Source organism: Tiliqua scincoides, chromosome 3, assembly GCF_035046505.1.
Source record: "Tiliqua scincoides isolate rTilSci1 chromosome 3, rTilSci1.hap2, whole genome shotgun sequence".
In the NCBI taxonomy this organism is placed as follows: domain Eukaryota; kingdom Metazoa; phylum Chordata; class Lepidosauria; order Squamata; family Scincidae; genus Tiliqua; species Tiliqua scincoides.
In genome coordinates, this window is record NC_089823.1 from 61,142,245 (window position 1) to 61,157,165 (window position 14,921).

The window sequence follows — 14,921 nt, forward strand, 5'->3', positions numbered from 1 at the left end:
GATTTACAGTGGCATCAGTTATTGTGGACTACCCACTTTATCTGATGTGTTCACACATGCACAAGTACAAAGAAAAACACCCATAAACAATGGGGCTGAAAGACCATTAAATGCAAGAGAGATCATCTCTGAGGTGTTAATAGAATGCTAAAGAGTGTCCAAGATAAGGAGGACTAACCATTCACAACAAGGGTAATTATTAATAACACAATTTTTCTAGGTTTACTATACTCATTTAATACATGCCTCCTATGCTGCCTTCACACTGGACAAACAGGTCAGAGTAAAAGAAAAGTGGATGCAATGTTCAGAAGCTTGCAAGAGAACTTTCAGTCTCCCAGGACACTCTGCTGCTGACCTAAAAGTCACTATTCTTCACACAAAAGAACTTCAGCCAAAGAAAGGGGGGCTCTATCGTGAAGTTGCCAAACTAAAATTTATCCTCAAGTTTGACTGCATTTATTTAGGGTTGAATTGGAATTAGATTTTTTTTTTGTTCCAGTCCAGGGGTTAACACAGGAAAGTTAGAAAGATAGTGTTATCTTCAGCTTCTGTGGTGTGAATGGTCATTGTGCTTATCTTGTATACATTTGAGCTTTGCCTCTAAACATCACCAACTGTATGTCTTGAATTTCATGGCCTTTTGACCTGCATGTTCTCCCCCTCTCATGTACTACATATGTGCATTTGCCAAACAAGGATAACACTATGAATCTGATGAAGCAGCCTCCTATATAAAAGCCAATGACACAATATAACGGCAGGCCTTTATATGTGCAGCATCTGATGATGGTGGCTGTTTTGCAAGGACAGTAGCATCACTCTTTACTTCTCCTGTCCCAGCACCAAACCGGAGTAGCATCCTTAAGCACCTTGGCATGGCAGAGAATCAGAACAGGCTGGCATAGCAGTCACAGCTCCCCATCTCTACTGCTTGTTATGAACATCTGTAAGATCAGGACTTAAATGTTTACTGGGCTTTCATTATTCTGTTATCTGAATGCCTCACAATAGTGTTGTCCAATAACAATGATGTGGATTAAAAACTGAAACATGAAAGGCCACACAGCCTTGGCCCCTCTGCCTTGCTAGTGTCCATGATGTTAATTCAGCAATTCATATGCAAATAATGTTGAATTGATCCAAATTAACTCTGATCATGCATACATATAAACAATTTACAACAACATCTGCTCCTTTCCATATGCAAAATATGTATATGCACCTAACAGCAGACAACAAATGAGAAACAGAATTTCAAGGGCAACATAAAACGTTACATAGATTAACAATATTTACTTATGAAAGTTCAGGAGTGTTTCATGAAACTGTAGATTAGCTATTCAAATACATGTGAAAGAGTCAGGCAAAATTATATTTGAAAGCTGTTTAAAAATTACCTTTTCGCCAAGGAGAAGAATATAGGACATTGATACAGACAACAGTTTTCTACAAAGGTCAGTAAATGACTTTTCACAGAGGTTATTTTGACTTCATAACACAGTAACAGAATATAATCCAACCAAAGTTAAGCATTATTTAATCCCATTTATTTAAACAGGAAAATTAAACGTGTTTAATGTATCTACTGTGGAAATCAGTGGGACCCTGAAGAGTTAAAATGAGTTCAGAATTTATGTAAATATGGGTGTAATCCTAACCCCTAAAGTAAACCCCTAAAGTAAGTCAGTGCTTTCCAGCACTTTCCAGCACTGACTTGGGGCAATGCAGCTCTGAGGTAAGGGAACAAACATTCCCTTACTTTGAGGAGGCCTCTGTGAGTGACACCCAACTGCAGGATGCAGTACACGTCCCATTGGTGTAAAGCTGGAAAGCACTGACATAAAGCTGGACATAAAGCTGGAACATACATATGGAAAGCACTGACATAAAGCTGGAAAGCACTGGAAAGCACTGACATAAGGGGTTAGGATTGCTCCCTATGTATAGTTATGGTGTGCCTTTAAGAGCTTGTACAGCTTTTACACACACATATTTTGTGTGTGTACATATTTTTTTCTAGAGGCAATGGTTGCATATAACTGTTGGCCCAATCCTACTTAGAATTAGACTGCCAGGGAGTTTTACAACAGCAGAACAGTGTTTTGCTGTTGTAAAATGGTTCTCGATGGTGTACACGGTGTTCTTCCATTTTGCAAGCACCACTGCAAGAGGTGATGATGTCACAACCTTGCTGCAGGAGCCCACTGCCCCTGCCAGAACCAGTAAGCCAGCAATGGGATCAGAACTTGGGTGGGGAGGAACAGGGAAGTGTCTGGGATGGGAGAGGGAAGAATGGGGTGGATACTGGCAGCAGTGACTTGCACTGATATCCTCTTTCCTTTTTCCCCGTTCCCTCTCCCTTACTCACCTCAGACCTGTGCGAGCAAAGTAATTGGTGCACATGTGAGATGACCAGTTGGAGTAATGAAGGCTTACTCCCCCCACATGGGAACAGATGTTTCCTTACCTGGAGGAGATTCCACGACTGCCTGCTCCCACAGGATGTAGTGGACCCTTAGGATGTGGTGCATACTACACACAGCTACATCAGTGGAGTGGGGGAGATTTTGTTACGATTGGATTGCCCATAAGCTTCAAGGTTATAAATTTTCTTCAAGATATGGTATTGTCACTTGAAATGTGGCACTTGGACCACTGGTTGCTGGCAAAGTGAAATTTTTCTTGCCACCATTGCTGTAGGGTCTTCTGTATAACTAGGTTGTGCAATTGGACTGATCATACACATTGATAGGACACCAGTTTGATCAAGGAAAGGAAAGGAAGCTGCTTGGTTGTTCTCCTGCCAGGCATTTCCTCACTGTAGCTTTGCCCAGCTGCTTGCCCTTCCCTTGCCAGGCTCACCTGTAATCTATGCTTCACCACCAGCACCTCCAGAATCATGATTACAGTAACAGCTAAGCTGCACACTCACATTGATGTGTGATGAATGGTATGTTTCGCAGATGCACTTCAATGTCAGTAAGTGTAAGGTAATGCACATTGGGACAAAAAATCAAAACTTCACATATAGGCTTATGGGTTCTGAGCTGTCTGTGACAGATCAGGAGAGAGACCTTGGGGTGGTGGTGGACAGGTCGATGAAAGTGTCGACCCAATGTGCGGCGGCAGTGAAGAAGGCCAATTCTATGCTTGGGATCATTAGGAAGGGTATTGAGAACAAAACGGCTAGTATTATAATGCCGTTGTACAAATCGATGGTAAGGCCACACCTGGAGTATTGTGTCCAGTTCTGGTCGCCGCATCTCAAAAAAGACATAGTGGAAATGGAAAAGGTGCAAAAGAGAGCGACTAAGATGATTTCAAGGCTGGGGCACCTTCCTTATGAGGAAAGGCTACGGCGTTTGGGCCTCTTCAGCCTAGAAAAGAGACGCCTGAGGGGGGACATGATTGAGACATACAAAATTATGCAGGGGATGGACAGAGTGGATAGGGAGATGCTCTTTACACTCTCACATAATACCAGAACCAGGGGACATCCACTAAAATTGAGTGTTGGGCGGGTTAGGACAGACAAAAGAAAATATTTCTTTACTCAGCGTGTGGTCGGTTTGTGGAACTCCTTGCCACAGGATGTGGTGCTGGCGTCTAGCCTAGACACCTTTAAAAGGGGATTGGACAAGTTTCTGGAGGAAAAATCCATTATGGGTTACAAGCCATGATGTGTACGTGCAACCTCCTGGTTTTAGAAATGGGCTGTATCAGAATGCCAATGCAAGGGAGGGCACCAGGATGCAGGTCTCTTGTTATCTGGTGTGCTCCCTGGGGCATTTGGTGGGCCACTGTGAGATACAGGAAGCTGGACTAGATGGGCTTCTCAGAACTGGATCTGCTCTGTGGATGTGGGTGAAATGTATTCACTCCCACAAAGCTGCCCACAGTAGACTGAGCAGCAAGCTGAGCCTGTGTTGGAATGAATGCATGGGCGCATAATGGATGTTGAACACTCCACAAACCCTACTCCCCCCCTTCACAAGGTTGTCAAGAGGATGGGTCCTCCTGTTCTAGTGTGCTCTGCCTCATGCTTCCATCAATTTGGTGGAACCAAACCATGTCCACAAACCCCCCCTTTCACAACATGCCATGTGAATAGGTCCTCCTGACCTAGTTTGTGGGGCAGGACCAAATGCTTTGCCTCCTGCCTGGCAGGTACGAGTTTGGTGGAACCAAATCAAGCAGGAAAGAAGAAGAGAGCTGCAAGGCACAAGGCTGGGTCAGAAGGGCTCTTGGTGCAGAAAGCTCAGGCTCTGCACCCCTAACCCCCTGCCCCAGTTTTGCCCATCTGCTCCCTTTTGTCCTGAGCACTTTGCCACCTGTTCTCCTGCCTCTCCCTTTTGGCCCCCCCTTTTCCACTCAGTGTTGTGCAAAGCTTGGATCCCCCCTCCGCAGCCTGCACCCCCGGTTTGTAGCTCCTCGCTGGCAACTCCTCCTCCTAATCTCTCCCCCTGAACTCCAGGAGCAACAGCTTGGAGGAAAGGTGAGGGCAGCCGCTTCATCTGCGGCTCCGGAGCATGCGCAGCAGCGCTCGGGCGTGGGGATGGCGAGTGTGACCCTTGGTGCCGGGCACGTCCTGGACTTAATCCCACTCCGAGCGCCGAGAGGGCGGCTCGCCATCGCGTGACCTTGGTCAGCAGGACGCGCACCCGGCAGAGCAGCCTTGCCTTGCCCGGAGGAGACGGCATGGCAGAGGTGCAGGGACCGCTGGAGACCGCCCTGGCGTCGGACGCCGCGGACGGGCCGGAGAACGGAGCGCTGGTGGACGAGGACGACGAGGAGGAGGGGACGGGGAAGCCCCCTGCCTCCCCCTCGCGGGAGGACGGCGCTCCAAGCGGGGTCCCGTCTGAGGAGGGAGAGGGCGAAGGGGGGAGCCACGAGGAGCAGGAGAGCGGCAACGGCAGCCCCCCAAGCCCGCCGGGCGGAGAGGGGTCCGTGAACACCGAGGGGCAGCAGCAGCCTCAGCAGGAGAAGGGTGACGGCGAGGGCAGCCCAGCAGAAAGTCCCGGAGAGCCGGACGACTTGGGGGCAGCAGAGACACCCGGCGCGGGGGCCACCGCCAGCGAGGGGAGCCCCGAGGAAGAGCCCCAAGTCTCAGCTCCCGCGGAGCCCCCAGAGCAAGGAGCAGCGCCGGGTGGGGGGAGCCTGGAGGAATTGCCCGAGGGCGGGGACGCTGCCCAAGACTCAGCCCCCGCGGAGACCCCCGGGCAGAAGGCAGAACCCGGAGGGGAGACCCCGAAGGAAGAGCCCGAAGTCTCGCCCCCCGAGCAAGGGGCAGCGCCAGATGGGGGGAGCCCGGAGGAATTGCCCGACGGTGGGCACGCTGCCCAAGACTCAGCCCCCGCGGAGACCCCCGGGCAGAGGGCTGAGCCTGGCGAGGGGAGCCCAGAGGAAGGGTCCGAGGGTGGGCACACTGCCCAAGCCTTAGCCCCCTCGGAGACCCCCGGGCAGAAGGCAGAGCCCGGAGGGGAGACCCCGAAGGAAGAGCCCGAAGTCTCGCCCCCCGAACAAGGGGCAGCACCGGGCGGGGGAACCCCGAAGGTAGAGCCCGAGGGCGGGCACGCTGCCCAACTCTCAGGTCCCGCAGAACCCCCCGGGCAGAGGGCAGAATCGGGCGGGGGGAGTTCGGAGGAAGAGCCCGAGGGTAGGCATGCTGCCCCAGACACAGGCCCCGCAAAGCCCCCCGAAGAAGAAGTATCGCCGGGCGGGGGGAGCCCGCAGGAAGAGCCCGAAGACTCGCCCCACGAGCATGGGGCAGCGCCGGGTGGGGGGATCTCGAAGGAAGAGCCCGAGGGCGAGCACGCTGCTCCAGGCTCAGGCCCCGCAGAATCCCCCGAGCAGGAGGCAGGTCCTGGCGGGGGGAGCCCGCAGGAAGAGCCCGAAGCTTCGTCCCTCGAGCAGGAGGCAGCGCCGGCTGGGGGGAGTGTGGAGGAATTGCCCGAGGGCGGACACGCTGCCCCAGTCTCAGCCCCCGCAGAGCCCCCCGGGCAGAGGGCAGAACCTGACGGGGGGAGCCCAGAGGAAGAGCCCGAGGGTGGGCACGTCGCCCCCAACTCAGGCCCCGCGGAGCCCCCCGCGCAGGAGGCAGGGCTGAGCGAGCTCCGGGGCGCCCCTCCCGAAGACAGCGGCGGCGCTGGCGAAGGGAGCCCGGGCGGAGAGGAGCCGCCGGAGGGCGAGGGCGCGCCTGAGCCAGAGCAGACCGTCGGGGAAGAGCCTGAGGGCGGTCGCGCCGGGGATGCTGCACTCCCAGAGTCCCGGGAGGAGGAAGGCGGTGCTGCTGCTGCGCCGGCTGGAGAGGAGACCCCGACGGCGGGGATCCCGTCGAGGAAGGAGGTGCCCGACGGAGGGAGAGACCCTGCTGCCGAAGGGGGGGATGGCGCAGGCGAGGGCAGCCCGCGGGCAGAAGGAGACGCCACCAGCACAGCTGAGCCCGTCGAAGCCACCCCTGGAGCAAGCGAGCCCCCGGGAGAGGCTGGCGAACCGAGCTGCTGCGGCCAGGACGCAGAGCCTGCAGAGGGGCCTGACGCTGCAGGGGTCGTCGAGGAAGCTGCGGAGGCTCCGGGGGTGAATGGGGTGCAGCAGGACAGGGAAGAGGAGGCGGCGGCGGCCCAGGAGCGGGTCCCACCTGCCCCCGTGGAAGAGGAGCAGGAGCATGACATCTCCCTCTTCGTCAAGGTAAGGAGCGCTTCTGAGCTCACTGTCACCCTGCGTGGCTCTTTGGGGTGAGCAGTTCCCAGATGAAAACATCTGGATGCTGCCCTCACTGTGGAAAGCACTCAAGGCCCCTACCTGCAACATAGTTGAATGGTGCACAAAAGTAGCAATTTGCATTTGAACATAGAGCGTTGGTTCCCAACCTTTGGTCTGTGGACCACAGGTGGTCAATGAGACCCTGAAAAGTGTTCCACCAGGTCTCAGGAAAAACATCACCTTTGGGCACTTCCAGTGTCTTGCATAACAAGCAGTCTCCTATGGACCACAGAAGAGGGCGGAGAAGGGACTCCCCACAGCCACAGAAGCGTCAGCTGTGGTTGTGGGTGGTCCATTCTCCGTCCTTTTTGATAGTCTGTGGGGAAGCGCTTGGGACACAGACCACCAGAGAGGGTGAAGACCAGACCACCCATAGTCCCATCCCGTCCACAACAATTCCAATTTTTGCCTCAGTGGTCCACGACCTGCTAAAGGTTGGGAACCACTGATATGGACTGCTGCAGGGTTGTGAATGCTTCCTTTTTGATGAGTCCAGTGTGGTGGTGTAACTAGAAGGGGTGCAAAGCACTGAGTTTTGCCTTTGTCTCTATTTTCTCCCCTCACCTGGAATGGAGGAGGGAAGGGGCAGCTTGCAGGGCACGTTCAGGCACCTTCCAAACTTAGTGTTTTGCACCCCTTCTGGCTATGCCACTGATCCCATCTTCATTAGCACCTGTTTGCTACTTAACCTTTGTAACCTGTTTGTAACCTGTTTGTAACCTTGAGTACTGTGCAACAGAGTGATTTACTCTGTGTTTAAATGGTAATGGATCAGTGTATTTTGAAGTGATCTGGAGAATAAGTTTGTGAAGGTTTCCTTCCTAGCTTCAGATCAGGAGAAAAAAAAAATAGGTTAAAGCATTAATTTTTTGGGCAAGTACTGTATTTGCAAACTTCTGAGAGCTTCTTCGTCTTCCTGAAAAGCTTGTATTATTTCTGCTCAACAGAAATTGGTTTCCTTGTGTCTCCATTACAAATTGTAAACTGCCTCACAATATTCTGAATATTATAATAATAATAATAATAATAATAATAATAATAATAATAATAATACAGGCATTTATATACCGCCTTTCTTGGTCTTTATTCAAGACTTTATTCAAGGCAGTTTACATAGGCAGGCTTATTAAATCCCTGTAGGGATTTTTACAATTTTGAAAGAATGTTCTATCTTACAAGAACCACAACATTCAGATTTTACTTTCTTGATCTGGTTTCACATTCTGGCCTCCATCCTCCCACGCTCAGAGCAGATGGAATAACTCGGCTCAGCTTGTCAGCTGCTTCAAGGTCGCACGGTGCCGGAGCCTTGAACTGGCGACCTTCAGATGTTATCTTCAGGCAAATGGAGGCTCTACCCTCTAGACCAGACCTCCTGCCCATAGAATAGAATTACTTAGCAAATATAAATTACACGAAGTACTTTTGCTAAACTAGTGCTGTTTAAATGTACCTGATGAAAATTTAGGTTTACTAAGATTATTTTGTTATTAAACTCTAAATAAATTCCTCTATGAGTACACATGGGCATGTTTTTGGAGCTGCAACTAACAGCCCAATCCTATCCACATTTACCTGGGGGTAAGCCCCATTATGGGGCTTACTTCTGAATAGACATGCATATAATTGGGGTCTAATGCTCCAAAGTACTATTTGCCCTACAGTAACTTTGACACTATAGAGTTCTGTAGCGGTTATCTCTGCAGGGGTTCCATTCCCAGAACCCCTGTAGATGCAAAAAATCACAGATAAAGTAATCTGTGGCCTGACCGAAATAGAACCTCCTGGATGAGATCAGATTTTGTGTTCTGAGTTGCAAGGTGATGTTATATGCATGCAGCATGTTGGTGATGTTATATATGTACCACAGTGGGTCCTTATTATCCACGGATTTAACTCACCATGGGTTCCAGGAAAACCCTGAGAAGGCCTCTCGCCTCGTGTTTGGAACCTGTGGTGGATTAAATCCACAGATATCTAATTCGCAGATAATGAGAATTCACTGTAGTATGTATATAACATTATCAACAACAAATAGAACCATAAAAAACTAAGATATATTAAAGGTATGCTATATATTAATAGGTATCTTTGGTAACTTTGCCCACCTATCCATACTCTCCTAACCTATCCATAAATGCCTCAGGTTTTGTTCTTGTTTTTAAGCATAACGCCAATATAGTGTTCCCATATTGATCATTGCTGTTTGTCTCATGGCCCAATCCTATTCCCCGCCTGCACTAGCAGAGTGCGCACTCCACCAGCGCAGACTGTCACAAACATACTGTAAAGCATGCAACGGCATGCAAATTAGTAATGCTGGCAGGAAGGCCTGTGCTGTCCTACAGGCGCCAGTTCAGGGAGCTGCTTCTGGCAGACATGGTATGTTCTCTGCTGGGCAGTGCAGGCAGTGGTGGCGCTAGGGAGGTGCGGGGGTGCGGGCCGCACCAGGTGACGCGCAAGGGGGGTGATGCGCGGTGGCGGGATGACACGCTAACATCGCGGTTTTAGGGGCAACCCCGTCATGCCATACGCTGTTGAATGTGGAATGTCCAGCAGAATGCAGTGCACAAAACCAGATTGAAATAGCTCCTTTGGTTCAAAAGTTATGGCCAAAGAAAGGGAAACAAAAAAATGCATGGACCCTATGGAAAGTGAAACCAAGCTGTATTGCGCGTTTACTCGTGAGTAGGTGGGCTTGCCTTAATGCGTCAGGAAGGGCAGGCAGATAGAAATACAACGACACCAGAATGGTCCTGATCCAATGAATGCAGCCCCCAAAAACACCTGAGAAAGAGGTCCCTCCCTCCTTCCCAGCTGGCGAGTATATTGAGCCCTATGGAAAGCAAACTCAGCCACGTGGCCGTGTTTACTCGCGAGTAGACAGACATGACTTGGCTGGTGGTCAGGCCAGGTAAAGAGGAATGTGAGGCCACCAGAATGATCATGATCCGATGGAACTGGAGCGTAACAAATGCTCCAGAAGGCAGCCTCTCCCCCGCACACGAAAAAGGACAAAAAAGGAGGCTTGAACTGGTAAGGGGAAAGTTTTCTATTTTGCACTTGTAAAGCCAGGAGGGTCTTTATCTTGATATGCTTGAAATAAAATAACTTTAAACTGGGCACTGGGAGGGCTGGAAATCTCACTAATTCTTTTGGGGGGGGGGTGTTATTGCAGGGCAGGCTACAGAGAAAATTCACTTGGTGGAACAGGACTGGCTCCCCCTTATTTAATTATTTCTTTTATTGTAATTTGATTATTTATAATTATTTATTCTAATTTGCTTGATGATGTCTCTTGTGGCCATGACATCACTTCCAATGGGTCCTGGACAGATAAAAAGTGGGTCCTGGTGCTAAAAGTTTGAGAACTGCTGCAATAAGGTGTTAGTAAGTTGACACGGGTGTGTGTGTGTGACTCTACAAGTTTTCAAAAGCACTAAAATCAGAATTTGGAGGAATAAGACCATCATGTTATATATCAATCAATGTGTGATTTCATGCAGAATACAATGAAATAAACTGCTTTGAAACATCTGTGTTCTATCCAAAGGTACAGCCCAAAATCCAGTGGGGGAGGGGCAATGGTACATCACCACGCCCACCACCTGAAGTGTTGCCCCGCCCACTGCATGGGGTGACACGCAAGACTCCTGCACCGGGTGATTCGAATCCTAGTGACACCACTGAGTGCAGGGTTAGGGGAAGGGCAGAGGGGGTGGGGCAGGGGGCGGGATCAACAGCAGTAGAGCATGCTGTATCCTATCCCCTTTCCTGGGCTTGATCTGCCGACACAGGGCAACGTGCCAGCGATTTAGCAGGCATGAGTTGCCCCATTGTGGCTGCTGAGGCATTCCTTTCCTTAGAGACCTCCAGCATGCAAAATTCCTCTGCAAGATGCAGTGCAAGCTGTTCTGGCACTGCTGCATCAGTGCGGGAGAACTTGGATCGAATTGGCCTGCCTGTCACCGTAGTATCTTAAGTTCATTTCATAGTCTGTTTCAAAGACCATTTTCTGAAGTTTAAGATGGATAAAACTCAGTTGCGTGCCTGCCATAGACTGGGGTGGTTCAAAAGCCCCAGGTGCTGGCCACTAGGAGCCCACGGAAGCCTCTCTAAGGCTCCTGACAGGGGCAGAAACCAGAAATCTGGAAGCACAGTTTATAGCAGGGGTGTCCAAACATTTTGGCAGGAGGGCCACATCATCTCTTTGACACTGTATTGGGGGCCGAATTAAGTTACATTTCAAATTTGAATAAATCTGCATAAATTTACATAACCGAATATATTAGAAGTGGAACATATAATGAATGAAGGTCTTGCAGTAGCTCAAAGTCTATAAAAGGTCTTGCACAAAGCAAGGCCAGCCTTTCCTTCGCTGCCACTGCTGCATCACATATATGAAACAGCAAGTAGTGGAGGGAGCCCTCATCTCACAGCTCACATGAGAGGTTGAATAGTTATCCTCATGCTGAGAGCAGTTGCGTTGGGCCAGTGTGGGCTCCAGCAAATCTCTGGAGGGCCAGAGGCTCATTGGAGACTGGGGGCTCCCCACGGGCCAGGCAGCCGTCCGTTTCTCTGTCTCATGACAAAGAGAGTCATGCAGTGATAGCCTTATGACTGAGCAGTGAATATGTTTAAAAATGACTAGCTTTTTCACAAGTGTAGTTTGTTGATGTGAGAGTTAGGGTGCAATCCTGACTCACTTTCCAGCACCGACATAAGGACAATGCAGCTCCAAGGTAAGGAAACAAACATTCCTTTACCTTGAGGAGACCTCCACGAGTGCCACCCAACTGTAGGATGCAGCACACGTCCCATTGGTACAGCTATGCCAGTGCTGGAAAGTGGGTTAGGATTTGGACCTTAGTTATATATAGTGTTTTAACTCAGTGGCATTCCTCACCACTGTGCTGCCCAGGTGCACACTTCCAAGGGTGCCGCCCCCCCATCTGGGAGTGCTACCCCTGTACCCACTGCCTCCCCCCCAGGCAGGATTCACCCCCCCTGCACCTACCACCTTCTCTCTGGAGGCATTCTGAGGGCTGGGGAAGTTGCACGCGACCTCTTCGGCTCTCAGAAGGCCAAAACCTGTCACTTCTGGTTTTGGGCCGAGAGCCAGAAGTGATGGTTTATGGCCTCCAAAAGTCCTTACAAGGCCTTCTGTAGGCTGGGGAGGTTGCACACGGCTTCCCTGGCCCTCAGAACATCTCCAGGAGGGAGGCAGCAGGTGCAGGGGGTGGGTGGGTGTATGGTACCCCTAGGTATCTGCCACCTTGGACCATGTGGCCCACTGGACCCCCCTGCCAGATACACCATGGTTTAGCTTGACAAAAACTTGCAGGAGTCATCTCATGTTACTACACTTAACATGAGAGACAGAGAAGGATACAAATTTGTCAAAGCTGATCATCATTTTAAAATAAAGCTTCTAATATGTACTAGGTACTGTACATCAGTGCTTCTCAAACATTTAGCACCAGGACACACTTTTTAGAATGAGAATCTTTCAGGACCCACCAAAAGTGACATCATCAAGCAGGAAAATTTTCAACAATTCTAGGCTGCAATCCTACCCACACTCACCCAGGAGTAAGTCCCATTTACTATCATTGTTAAAAACATATACATAGTAGCCTGTTAAAAGTACAGATCTGAAACATTTCCCCAAATGCAGTTACATACCGCGGAAGCATCTAGTCTAATATTGTAAAAAGAAAACATTGAAATGAATGGGGACCCACCTGAAATTAGTTCACGACCCACCTAGTGAGTCCTGGCCCTCAGTTTGAAAAACACTGCTCTGTATGAATTAAAAGTGGTAACAAGGCCCAGCCCACAGGTTTACAATATAGATTATAAGATTCTCAATCTTCTGCCTCCTACTTGATGTATAGGGTACAACTACATTTTATGTGCGTATTTGTGTAAAAAAAGTGCACAGAGGAAGAGTAGTCGTGTGAGGACTATTTGGTATAATCCAAGGTACAGAGAATCTTGGGGTATATGTGCTTAATTCTTTCCACACTGCTTCTTTGCTCCATATCACATTGACTCCATGCATTTATCCCACTGTGTAGGGGTGTACACATCCCAAATGTGTAGTTAGGCCCCTAAAAACATGAGAACTCTTGTTTCCCTGAGAAAATAAAAATGGAAAATTTAGCTGATGGTGCTTACTGTCCTCTCCGATCTTGAGACAAATGTACCTAAAGAAAGGAAGGAAGGAAGGTACATGACCAGCAATGTGTTTTTAGAAGAGGATAAATGGGGCCTCCAATCCATGCATCAAAAAAGTATTAACATTGCAACAAGTTAAGGAGCTCACAGCTCAACAAGCGTTAAGAGGGCACATTTTTAGATTTGGTGGAGAGAGGGGTGGAGAAAGAGATGTGAGGAGTGAGAGATCACAGTAGCTGGCCATTACACCAGGACAATGGCTCTGAAACAAATCAATGCTAAAGAAAGCAGCATTATGGGAGGTATCACTATACTATTAGATAGACTTTCCTAGGGGAATTGGATGCGGTGCTCCTACAGATTCAAGGTAAATTGGGAGACAGCTGCTTCTGCAGGGAATATTGTAAATGTGCACACTTGCATATTCCTCCTGGGAGGGTGCAGTTACTGGGCAAAATGTGAACAGAGTACTCAACAGAAGCAATCTACAGTGCATTTACTGCTTAATCGTAGAGAGTGGCAGCCTGAACTCATGGGTGCCTGAAAAAAGGCTGTTATTGCTAACCAGCATTCTTTAGTCCATTTTGGCTATGATTGTTGACACTTGACGTTCATGGTTTTGTACTGCAATATTTTTATCATAGCTATCATTGGCTGAAGTGGTTGTTAGGTGATATAGAGAGAAGTTTTTCTTCCTTTCCCAGAATACTAGAACTTGAGGTTATCCAATGGAAGTGACTGGAGGCTGGTTTAGATCAGACAAAAGAAGTAACTTCATACAATGCATAATTAGTTTGTGGAATTTTCTGCCACAGGATGTGGGGATGGCCACTTTCTTAGGGCAAAATGAGACAATATATCTTGATTTTTCAAATGTAAATAATAGGCTTGTGGTGCCTTGGATCAGGGCCATGGTGTGGGGGAACTTTGGGCCCAATCCTATCCATCTTTCCAGTGCCAGTGCATCCACAGCCCCAAGGTAAGAGAACAAACATTCCCTTACCTTGAAGAGGCCTGCTTTTCTGCAGGATGCAGCACATGCCTCAATGGCACGACTGCATCAGTGCTGGAAAGTTGGATAGGGTTGAGTCCTTTATTTTCTGCATAGCCCTGATTCAGGCTTGGCTTCCCACACTACTACTTGGCAAGGGAAAACATCTTCTGTTGGTGTCAATGGCACCTCCCCCCTCCACCCCAGAAAAATAACAAGTGGTTTCCTCTTTTCTCACTGTTCACATCTGGATCAGAGCCCCACATGGTTACTATTTACATTTGAACAAAATCAAGCATGCAGGTGCCAGTTACATAATAGATATGTTTTCTAATTTGACCCCAATTACTTGGCTTTAAAGGGGGGATTAGATGGTGGACTGTGTGGAATATAGTTTCAGGAGCTCCTATGTCCTTTGATTCCAGCTGCTGTGGTTTAGGAGATGGAGAAGGCAATTGCCTTCAAGACTTACTTGTGAACTTCTCAGGACCCAGTCCTTCCCACTTTCAAGCACTGATGCAGCCCCAATGCAGCCCTGAGATAAGGGAACAAATGTTCCCTTACCTTGAGGAGGCCTCCGAGATTGCCCCACCACTGCAAGATGAAGCTTTTGCCTCATTGGCACGGCTGCACTGGCACTGGAATGTTGGATAGGATTGGATAGGAATGTTGGATAGGATTAACATCCCTTAAATATTTATCCAAATCAGCGAAATTTTTGCTGCCACAATTGTTCCAGTGACTCTATTTCAAACTGATACAGCATTAATTACAGATAATCTTTGATTTCTAGCCTAAACGGATTAGTTCATTCTCGTGCCTACAGCCTTAAAAAACCTGAATAACTCTACTGAGTCTTTCTCCCTACCCCCAAAGATAATTTCTCGGGGGGGGGGGGGGAGATAGCAAGTGTTAACAGAATTTTTACTTTTCTGTGGATGCTTTATAGCACTAGAATATAAATGTTTCACTTCGATACATAAGA

At 48.9% G+C, this 14,921-nt stretch overlaps 1 protein-coding gene across 1 annotated transcript in view; it reads left to right on the forward strand.

Annotated features, from left to right (window-relative positions):
• Positions 1–4,562: 4,562 nt before the first annotated feature.
• Positions 4,563–14,921, forward strand: part of CLIC6 (chloride intracellular channel 6) — a 32,148-nt gene continuing 21,789 nt past the window's right edge. Inside the window, exon 1 of the mRNA XM_066620117.1 lies at positions 4,563–6,690. Coding sequence (XP_066476214.1) covers positions 4,702–6,690 — 1,989 coding nt within the window. The 5' untranslated portion in view covers positions 4,563–4,701. The remainder of the gene's footprint in view (positions 6,691–14,921) is intronic.